The 11,111-nt window shown below is 47.6% G+C and overlaps 1 protein-coding gene across 1 annotated transcript; it reads left to right on the top strand.

Annotated features, from left to right (window-relative positions):
• Nucleotides 1-4,095: 4,095 nt before the first annotated feature.
• LOC124666778 (probable sulfate transporter 3.4) lies at nt 4,096-8,948 on the top strand. The gene is made up of 7 exons (XM_047204108.1): nt 4,096-4,582; nt 4,747-4,795; nt 4,886-5,331; nt 7,114-7,221; nt 7,356-7,472; nt 7,576-8,266; nt 8,406-8,948. Exons 1-7 carry the CDS (start codon nt 4,208-4,210, stop codon nt 8,621-8,623), a joined length of 2,004 nt encoding a protein of 667 aa, XP_047060064.1. The 5' UTR covers nt 4,096-4,207; the 3' UTR covers nt 8,624-8,948.
• The last annotated feature ends 2,163 nt before the right edge of the window (nt 8,949-11,111 follow it).

The following is an 11,111-nucleotide window of genomic DNA, read 5'->3' as shown; positions in this document are numbered from 1 at the left end:
AAAGGATTAGGGGAAGTGCTTCATATGCAGCTTCCCACCTGCTGCTTCTGTGATCAGTCTGAGGCAACTGCGGCTCATCTTCGCCAAAGAAACATGGGGAAAGCTTCATGCTGATCTGCCAAGAATTGCAGAAATTGCAGCAGACTGCACATCGATTCGTTTGTGGTGGCGTAGAACTAATGTTGGTTCAGACAAGATGATCAGACGGAAGGAGGTGCAATTTGCGGCTTACAACGCGTGAACTATGTGGAAAGAACGACATAGGAGAGTTTTTCAAAGGCCAAATCATGCCGGTGTACAGCATTGTTCAGCTTATGAAAGATGAGGTTAACCTCTTTAAGTGAGGCGTCCTGCGAGTTGTCTGTTTGCTCCCCCGTACAGCCCTCATCGGGCAGCTCTAGTTTTCCTTTCTTTTGGCTTAGGCGATTTCTGAATCGTTTTATCCCCTCTATTGTAATGCAAAGGTAGAGCTCCTACCATTTGCGTCAAAAAAATACTCCCTCCGTTCTACCAAAATTGTCTCAACTTTGTCAAAATTTGAATGTATCTAGACACCATCTAGATGTAGATACATTTAAATTCTGACAAAGTTGAAACACTTTTCGTGGGACGGAGGGAGTATGCAGCTTCCGAATTAGTTTTAACATATTCTACTTGTGATAATGTACGTGTGTTTCTATAGACAGTGGACCAATACAAGAAATGGTGTACAATTAATCATAAAAAAGATTTTTTCTGGAGTTTCTGCTGTAAACTTACTTTTTTCTAACAAATAATGAAAATAAAGTTAACTGGCATATAACATATAGCTTATCACCAAATAATACCGCAATTATCTAACTTGAGATGCAACCCCACATGCATATGCATGTCAATATGAAGCAAAGACTACACGGCTTCACAACTGATTGCCTGCTTATTTTGGCCATGTTGGGGATCACTTGCCATCAACCTTATTGTGGATAACTCTCCCTCTACTTTCCCCTTATACCAAGAGGATAGAGACCGCTCATTATCGAAGAAGACAGTAGAGACCGCTGGTTTACAAAGACAAATTTGGAACCTACATCAGCTGCCCCAAAATATACATATAGCAGTGCAACAATATATACACGTGAACAGTCTGCTGGAAAGACAAGTTTCCAACAGAGAAAACATGTAGATTCACCTAGCTACAAACTCTATCAGCATTTTTGCTAGTTTCGGTTGCCCCATTTATACTTGCACCTATTTGAAGCTACTCTAGGTGCATTGCTGGCCGACAGTTGCATGTTGCCAAATATACATGACTGGTCACACTAGCAGCACATGCGCGTTGGCCACAATTAGCTGGACAGGGATTCAGTAACATTGAAACAGCATGGCACGTTGTGCCATGACCTCTCATCCACCCTACACTTTTCATCTAACGGCTGCTATCAATCGATCTGAAAATTTTGCTAAATTTGTCTTTTTGCTGCGCCCAAAATACAAAATATTTTTGATTGAAACTTTCCGTACTTACAACATGATTCGTTGGCAACATGTATATTTTTTATTTTGAATTTTTGTGATGATTTTCAAAAAAAATTTAAAAATCATCAAAAAATTCAAAACAAAAAATGTAAGTATTACCAACGAATCATGTTGTAACTGCGGAAAGTTTCAATCAAAAATAATTTGTATTTTGGACGCAGCAAAAAAGACAAATTTAATAAAATTTTCAGATCGCTCGATTGCAGCCGTTAGATGGAAAATATAGGGTGGATGAGAGATCATGGCACAACGTGCCATACTGTTTCAATGTTACTGAATCCCTGTCCCAATTAGCTACGGCTAGCAACAGGTGCTATTTATATATATGTAATTATGTATAAACAGACACATCATGGTCAGCCACTTGTGTTTGGTTGCTCTGGATTCAAGATGGATTCTCAAAATGTGCAAGGAAATTTAGGGCAGGCAGGCATTATCCTTCTCCATAGGCCACCTTTTGAGGGGAGCTAGGTAGCTTGGCTATGCATCAAATGCATGAACTCCATGAATATCGCTGGGAGTTCCACTCGACCTATGGCTGTAAGTGATGGGTCTTTTACCTTATCAATGAAGTAGACGCATTGCTGTTGTTATCATTGCTCTTGGTGCTTCTATCACAATTGATGGTTCAGAATCTACTAGCTTTAACATGTGTCAAGAATGTGAATATGCACTTTCATATAGATTCGTAGTTTTCACATATAGAGAACGGATTCATTTTGCTCTGTTGCACTCTCCAAAGAGCATTAAATTTAGGAGTTAGGTGTGCTACTAATTTATGGAATGCTTACAGATGTTGTTTGCCTTGCCAGTTTGACAGACATGTCTGCCAACCTATGAACACGTAGATCAGATTTGTCACCTCAGAATCATGTCCTCATGCTTATAATACTCAAAGTTGGCCACATAGTAATAGTCACCGGATTTACACGACCGTTAAAATTGGGTAACCCCACTCAGTGCAAAAGTGAACCAAAGAACTTATCCCACCAATTAACTTGCAACCATTCCAGAATCCATCATCCAAGGAGAAAAGATATTCACCTTCCACCAAGCCTTCTTTTACATGGGTCTGGCCTCATGGTTACCTATAATGGAAGTTCAGTTATGGGAGCTGATTCTCGAGACAGCCGGATTCGATGACAGGGATATTTACATTTTACATTGAGATTTAAACTTAGAAAGGTGATCAACTGACGCTGAAAATTCTTCCATCGAGGGATAAATAACCATTATATTTCTTATATTGTTGTTCCCTGAGTCATAAGATGCACTAATCTTACTGAAAATGCGGTTTATTTAAGATTTTTTTGTTAATCAAATCAAGGCCAATTGTTCCTAGCTTGGTTATCGTGAGAATTGATTCATGTAAATTAAAGCATTCAGGGTGAGTACTTTAATAACCTATGTTTTCCTTTAGATGTTGATATCTATTCTATTTACTATGTATTTATAGGTTAATCTACATCACAACCAAATTATGTCCGAAAAAGTCATTGTTCTTGTAAGAGTGGTGTTCTTATTATGCAGAACAACACCTACATGTTTTACAAAACAATCAACTAATAAGTTCCTTTTGGTTGTCGGGGAGGGGGGGGGGATGTTTGGAAGGCTTTTACATGTGCTTTTAAGCCATGCCAAATAGTTAGGAGTTTGTGTTCATATCTCTTTCAAGTACAATGTTTTGGTAGCATGTGTGGTTTGTGTATTGTTGTACGATCATTGTGAACAATAATAAGAAAATGCTCTGTGTTAACAATTGAAATTGTTATTCAACACTATATTTTAGGTTTGCGTATGTTGGTTAATTTCAGCCTCATTTGTGGAAACAAGAACCATGCGCGATCCTTGATCTTTGCGCCAAGCAACTCTGACGGTGGCAACAGACAAGAACGGTGTCCGGCCTACGTATCAATGACAATGGATGCACGTTCGGTGCAACGACGAGGATGATGATTTCACTACTTTTGTCGCTATTTTGCCTTGTGCGGTTTGTTTTATTGCTAGTTTGGTTCGCCGCGGCGGTTGAAGAAGGTCTTCAATAGAAAGGGCATTCTATAAACCTTTGTTGGATTTTGATCCTAACACCTAACACCTTTGTTTTATAATTTTATTCATACATAATCGTGATCTTGTGACAGATCTTCTACCAAACTAAAAAAGTCACATGGAGACATGGAGTAATGGTAAAATGTGGAAAAGATTTTGGTTTTGTGAAATATATAAAAGCGGTCAGAAAATCACACTAGAGGAGGCAAGAACGGAATATAGTCCCCGGTTAATTATTACTCCAATCTCAGCGGTTAGTAAATTTCCACATGTTTCAAATAGAGCAGCTGGTAGTCGGTGGCTAATTACAGCATCCAGCAAATAGCAATAGAAGAAAGAGGGTGCCACCAAAATTAACCCACACCCACAGGCCATAGCGGAGGCAAAATCCAAAGAGACGAGAAGGCCACAAGGGAAAGGAAATCCCTGTCCTCCTTCGCCCGGCCTTCTCCTCCCGCGCTCCCGTCGTCTCTCTTCCCGTGCCTATAAAAGCCGGCCACCCTCCGACGACAACGAATCCATCATCAAGCAACAACAACAACAATCCTTCTTCCTCTGCTCTTGACTGCGACCGATCTCTCCTCCTCCCCTGCGCCGGCGGTTGCAGGGAGAGGACAAAGCCACCGCGCGCGCGAGCGTAGCCATGGTTGTCAACAACAAGGTGGACACCCTGACGTACGACGTGGAGGCGGGGCAGCCCCGGGTCTCCGGCGCGTCGGCCGCGGCGCCGCCGCCACCACCGCTACCGCATCAGCGGAGCACGTTCGTGGTGGAGCAGCACAAGGTCTCGGCGCCGGAGCGTCGGTCCACGGCGCGGGCTCTGGGGCAGAGGCTGGCGGAGATCTTCTTCCCCGACGACCCCCTGCACCAGTTCAAGAACCAGTCTTTCGCCCGGAAGCTCGTGCTCGCCCTGCAGTACTTCTTCCCCATCTTCGACTGGGGCTCCCACTACAGCCTGAAACTGCTCCGCTCCGACGCCATCGCCGGCCTCACCATTGCCAGCCTCGCCATCCCACAGGTAATTCCGCCAATCCCCTGATTCCCCTCCTGCTGCTTCCGGGCGGCCTTCAATTCCCATCCATTTTTAGCACCTTCCTTTTCTGGTCACCTGCTACCTGTCCGTTACCTCGGCATTAATTCATTTCCTTCCATCCATGGCGACACGTACGTGCGTGCGTGCAGGGAATCAGCTACGCCAAGCTCGCCAACCTGCCTCCAATCATCGGCCTATGTCAGTCTCCCACGCCTCAATCGATTCATGGCTATATACTCAATAAATGCCTGATGGAGGAAACCCCGATACTAATGAAATTGATTGCAGATTCGAGCTTCGTGCCGCCGCTGATCTACGCGCTTCTGGGGAGCTCGCGGGACCTGGCGGTGGGCCCGGTGTCCATCGCGTCGCTGGTGATGGGCTCCATGCTCCGGGAGGCGGTGGCGCCGGAGCAGCAGCCCATCCTCTACTTGCAGCTCGCCTTCAGCGCCACCTTCTTCGCGGGGCTCTTCCAGGCGTCGCTGGGCTTCCTCCGCCTCGGCTTCATCGTCGACTTCCTCTCCAAGGCCACGCTCACGGGGTTCATGGGCGGCGCCGCCATCATTGTCTCCCTGCAGCAGCTCAAGGGCCTCCTCGGCATCGTCCACTTCACGACGCACATGGGCTTCGTCGACGTCATGGCCTCCGTCGTCCGGCGGCACAGGGAGTGGGAGTGGCAGACCATCGTCATGGGCCTCGCCTTCCTCGCAATCCTCCTCGGCACGCGGCAGATCGTAAGTCACACACCACGTCATCAACTAATGAAATCCACATTAACCGTAGTATTTATTTAGCTAAATCTTAGCAGATTGTCAAATCTCGCTTGCTTGAACCTGTTTTTGGGAATAATAGACACCTAAAATTGTACACAACCACTTAGCCGAAAGTTGGACATGACCATGTAGCCTAAATTGGTGGAAAGAACCATAGAAATGATTATGATACATATGCATCTATCTTTTCTCTCTCTCTTTTCTTACATAATAGAAAAGGAAAAGAAAATACCGGTTTAGTTATTGGTTGTTAGTAGTCGGCTATGTTTTTGTACAATAATTTGACCATGGTTATAGACAGGTGGCTACTAGTAGGAAAGGTAGAATTGCATAAAGGGCTGGTGGTGATTAAAATCATAAAAGTGAAGTGGCCTGGAGTTCAATGGAGGGGCCCAAAGGGTGCTCGCCACTAACAAAGAATTTCATTCCACTCAGTTTAATCAACGGCTAATAATGAATGTTAAGTATACCTAGCTCCTGTTTGTTGGGACCTGAGATAATGCAGAGATATTTTGTTTCTGAAAGGAATTCCATTCGGTGGATTTAATTTCATGAAAAACGAATCTCTTGACTTGCTTTAATTTGTTGCCCTATAATATATAGCATCAGGAGGTATCTGAAGTACGCTGAAAATTATAATATGATAATTAGTATCACGGTACGAACGAAATGGCATATAGGCAATAGCTGACCAAGAGCATAGCTAGCTTGGCTCAATTAAACAGATTTTTGAATGATGTTTTAGTTGATCTTTGCTGATAGTACTTTCGATTTTTCTAGAAAGAGCTTTAGACTTGCTTGGCTGAACTAAACAGTTGGTACGATAAGAGAAGTTCAGTTGCTCCCTATAGGAGGCCTAACCTGCCAAAATATCTGAATAATGGGCTAAACATGGTGCCAAAAGGAACATGTTGACACTTGACCACATGCACATTCAAGATTGTATAATTGCTAAAGGCAATTTAAATTATTATTTCTTTCATTCAAATAACTCATATCTATGTCACTTTCGTCTTCAGAAAAGTGCTACTGTTTCTTTCAGCAAAAAAGATTCAAAGCATACCAAACATATGTTTTGAAGCCAAGCCTAACATGTCTCAGAAGTTCCAGTTTGAGTTTTCATATAGACTGCAAGGCCAAACGTATCTATCAATTTTGAGCAAGACGTGTGTCAATGTGTGTAACATTAGGTAGAATCTATTCTAGTATAGCTGGTGTTTCATTGGATACACTCATTGGAAGCTTCCCACTTTTCCCTTTTAGGGAGAATGTAGTGTCTGATTTGGCCTCTGTTGCGTGTCACCTGTTAGGCAAGTTGGTCGCATCCTCTCCTCAGCTCATCTCTGTCGCATTTCCTTCTTTCAAATCTCTTGATAATGATCGGCTCCGCAAAAACAACCCGCTGTTTACGTGTAATCATCCATAGCAAGTGGGCAAAGGGTGCATGATTTTGCATTTGCAGCAGATTTGCTTAACAATGATGGTGTTCCTCACCTGATATGATGGAAAGTGTCAATCTAGAAAAGATTGGACAAGATGGGGGCTCCTAGGTTACCAACTTAATTTCCACCCAAAAATTCACACTTATGGCCAAAACAAATTTATGAGGCAAGGTTGTTATCCTGGTTAAATTCTTCAGTTAGCCAGTGTACACTTTTTACTTGTATCTTTCTCTGTTTTTCGTGAAAGTGAGCAATAGCAAGCATATGTACTGACCTTTATTTATTTTTGTTGCTTCTTCAGAGCGCTCGGAACCCGAGGCTTTTCTGGGTATCGGCAGCTGCTCCCCTGACCTGCGTGATCGCCTCCACCGTCATCTCTTACTTCTGCAGGGGCAACGCTATCAGCATCGTAAGCACATACATATTTCTCAATAGCATTTCTCAACATGTTGCTTCACATTGGAAAAATAAAAAGAAAAATTAACGAAAGAAATATCAGCAGTCACTGATTCATCTTCGAAAATGTCGTCTTTGTTGCAACAGATCGGCGACCTTCCAAGAGGAGTGAACCCTCCATCCATGAACATGCTCCACTTCAGCGGCTCCTACGTCGCCCTTTCGATCAAGACCGGGATCATGACCGGCATCCTGTCCCTCACCGTAAGATCAATTCTTGGTTTCTGAATATGATCAAAGTGTTTAGCTTGATTTGATTTTGAGATAGTGGATATGAACTTAAATATGTGACTGTTGCTGCATGCAGGAGGGGATCGCGGTGGGCCGGACGTTCGCGTCGATCAACAACTACCAGGTGGACGGGAACAAGGAGATGATGGCGATCGGGGTGATGAACATGGCGGGCTCCTGCGCCTCCTGCTACGTCACCACGGGCTCCTTCTCCCGCTCCGCCGTCAACTACAGCGCCGGCTGCCGCACCGCGGTGTCCAACATCATCATGGCGACGGCAGTGCTGATCACGCTCCTCTTCCTCATGCCGCTCTTCCACTACACCCCCAACGTGATCCTCTCCGCCATCATCATCACCGCCGTGGCGGGGCTCATCGACTTCCGCGGCGCCGCCAAGCTGTGGAAGGTGGACAAGCTGGACTTCATGGCGTGCCTCGCCGCCTTCCTCGGCGTCCTACTCGTGTCCGTCCAGGTCGGGCTCGCTGTCGCCGTCGGGATCTCGCTCTTCAAGATCCTGCTGCAGGTGACACGGCCCAACACCGTGGTGAAGGGGGTCGTGCCTGGCACGCAGAGCTACCGGAGCATTGCGCAGTACCGGGAGGCAGTGCGCGTGCCGCCGTTCCTCGTCATCGGCGTAGAGTCGGCGATCTACTTCGCCAACTCGATGTACCTGGTGGAGAGGATCATGAGATATCTCAGGGAGGAGGAGGAGCGCGCCGCCAAGGCCAACATCTGCTCCGTGCGCTGCGTCGTCCTCGACATGAGCGGTAAGCAAATCTTGCTTGGAGCCTTGGACAGAGATCGATCGCTGTTAATGTCACACAGTGCAACATTCTGCTGCTGAAATGTGATCGATCGATTGGTCGAGAGACGAGATCGCTGATTGATCGTGTTGATTGATTGCAGCTGTATCTGCGATCGACACGAGCGGGCTGGACGCGCTGGCGGAGCTGAAGAGGGTGCTGGACAAGAGGAACATCGAGCTGGTGCTGGCGAACCCGGTCGGATCAGTGACGGAGAGGATGTACAACTCGGTGGTCGGGGAGATGTTCGGTTCGGATCGCCTCTTCTTCAGCGTCGCCGAGGCCATCGCGGCGGCGCCGTACAAGGCGGTGCAGCCATGACCCATCCACCCTGATAGACCGCATGTAAGCAGAGCACAGCCGCCGCCCTACGTAGACCAGCAGAATTAAGCGGTAGGACAAGTGGAGGCGGCTCAAGTAGATCGATGCATAGAAGAAGTAAGAAGACGGGGAAGATTAAGAAGGAATCAAATTAAGTTAGTTTGTTCGAGTGTTGCTGTGCTTGACTAGGGAGAGTGATCAGGGTAAGAACGAAATAAGGGCAGTGCCGATCTCCGCTCTTTTCTTCTCGTCGTGGAGAAGAGACTTTTTTTGAACAAAATGTACCACTAGTCAGCATGCAGTTGTTGTAGAAGAAGATGTAACTTGTAAGAGCAGGTCTAACAGACCCCTTAAAAGGGCCAAACCCGTAAAATAACTGCCAAAATACGGGGTTTGGCTCTACCCGGCCGTCTAGCAGACCCCGTAAAACTGGCCCCCGGGTCGATTTTTTACAGTTTTAGATACGGGGCGGCTCTTCGCCCCCTACTTGTACGGGGTGGGAAGGGGAATACAGGGCCAAACCATCATTGTTTCCTCCACTGCGCGCGAACCATTTCAGTGAAACCCAACCGCTGCCGCCGCCGCCCGATCTCCTCGCTCGCGCCCTCCAGCCTCGGAAGGGGCGCCTTGCCCGCGGCGACGGCAACCGACCCGCGCATCCCTGTTCCCGGCGGCGCCCAGGCGTGGCGCAGTCCCACGATCGCCGCCATGTGGTGCTTGGCCGAGCGGGAGCGTGTGGCGCGGGCGGCCGGTGGGAGGTGGCCTGAGCGGGAGCGTGTGGCGCGGTCCTGGCTGCGGCTCCGCCGAGCGGGCGCTGGTGGCGTGCTGCGCAGCTGCGCTGCGGGTCAAGCTGGGGCCGGGGCGGGGAAGCGTGCAGGGGGCGGCGGCCGCGGCGGGGCGGGGCGGCGGCCGCGGCGGGGCGGGGCAGCGGCGGGGGGCGGCGGACGGGGCGGGGCAGCACGCAGGGGCGGCGGTGGGGGCGGCTGCCGGCCGGGCAGAGCTTGGGGCAGGGGTGGTTGGAGGAGGAAGAAGGAGAGGAGGAAGAAAAGAAAAAAAAAATTTGATTTGGCATATTTTAGGAATATGCCCTTTTACAGTTTAGAGATACGGGGTCTGCTAGCTCGGATGAGTTTTCGGCCGATCGAAATCGAATACAGGGCCCTCTACTCGCGTTTTAAGGGGCGAAAAAATACGGGGTCTGTTAGACATGCTCTAAGATGCGTCAGAGGTAATTAACTAATGGAAGTTGATTAATTTCCTAGTCCATCAGATGCATTACAGCTCCTTATATCTCTGAAATTGTAGCAGAAGATTAGAACATCGATGAGCTGACCTCAGTGAGCTGCTCTTGAGTAGCTAGTGCAGAATCGATCGTGTGTTTCCTGTCGATATCATTGATCATTTGCTTCTCGTTTAGACAACAGCCGACAAGCACAACGACTAGTTCGATCTCTGAATTCGTTCTGAACCTCTGCATTCGACTTGTACTTTCAAAGGACACAAACACAAAGGGGAGTCTACTCGTTTCGTCCCATTCTTTGGCGAACATTATGGTGACATGAATGACGCTGGTCGCAACGGTACAGATCAGCCTGTCACGCACGGCTAAATTTGGCTGTCACAAACCATTTTCAAAAAGCCACTCTCAATGTCGGTGGTTATTCCTTCATCTTCTCCGACATGGATGCATGCGGTCTTCTTGACCCGTTCAACAATTTCTCGTTTGCAACCAACAACGTCAAGCCGTTTCAGGAAGGAGCAACGGCGGCGCGCCAACGACATGATCTGGAGGTTGAAGACGAAGGATATCACAAGAATTTCATTGTAATTTTCCTTTTTATTGGAGTGTTTAGTACTATTTGATGTTTCTCTAAATGTCAAGATTCTATTCGCAAAAAAATGGTGGTCGATGGGTCACATCCCACACGGTGTTAAAAATCGGGTGCAATGGGTGCAAGTTTGCACACGATAGGAAAACGAGAATCGTGTGCAATGGTTTGAATATGCACACATTGTGTTATATGAAAACTGTGCCCGCATATTATGTGAATATGCACACATTCAGGTAACAAAAGATGTTTTCTCTCTGCATGAAAAAGGAATGTCCGCCCCCGCAAAGCTCCTAGGAGGGGTGGCTCAGACGGAACCTTAGCCACCGCCTCCCTCTTCAACTCCACCCCCCCCCTCCCTCGCCGCTGCCCAAGGATGCCGTTGGTGAAAGGCTGCACGGCAAACAAAGAAGGGGGCTCTCATCCCTGAGCGCGACTGGCAGCGATGGGGACCTCTTCCTCCTCGCATGGTGGGATCTTCGGCTGGAGCTTCGCGTCAGCCTAGGATGGCGTGGCTTGTCCGACAGAGATGGATGTCGGGGCGGCGGCCCCGGGCTTCTACGGCGACTATTGTGGCAGCAAGGGTGATACGTCGCCTGATTCGGGTGATTCGGTGGATGTTAGCCCCTCATCTCCGCATGGCGGGGCTGGTGGCAATG

The sequence above is a fragment of the Lolium rigidum genome, chromosome 1 (assembly GCF_022539505.1).
Source record: "Lolium rigidum isolate FL_2022 chromosome 1, APGP_CSIRO_Lrig_0.1, whole genome shotgun sequence".
Classification (NCBI taxonomy): domain Eukaryota; kingdom Viridiplantae; phylum Streptophyta; class Magnoliopsida; order Poales; family Poaceae; genus Lolium; species Lolium rigidum.
This window is presented reverse-complemented; position numbering and strand designations above follow the sequence as displayed.

Excerpts from the sequence above, each read along its gene's own strand:
- LOC124666778 (XM_047204108.1), top strand. The coding sequence starts at position 4,208 with ATGGTTGTCAACAACAAGGTGGACACCCTGACGTACGACGTGGAGGCG. Across the intron at positions 5,332-7,113 it reads TCCTCGGCACGCGGCAGATC|AGCGCTCGGAACCCGAGGCT; the intron begins GTAAGTCACACA and ends TTGCTTCTTCAG. Across the intron at positions 8,267-8,405 it reads CGTCGTCCTCGACATGAGCG|CTGTATCTGCGATCGACACG; the intron begins GTAAGCAAATCT and ends GATTGATTGCAG.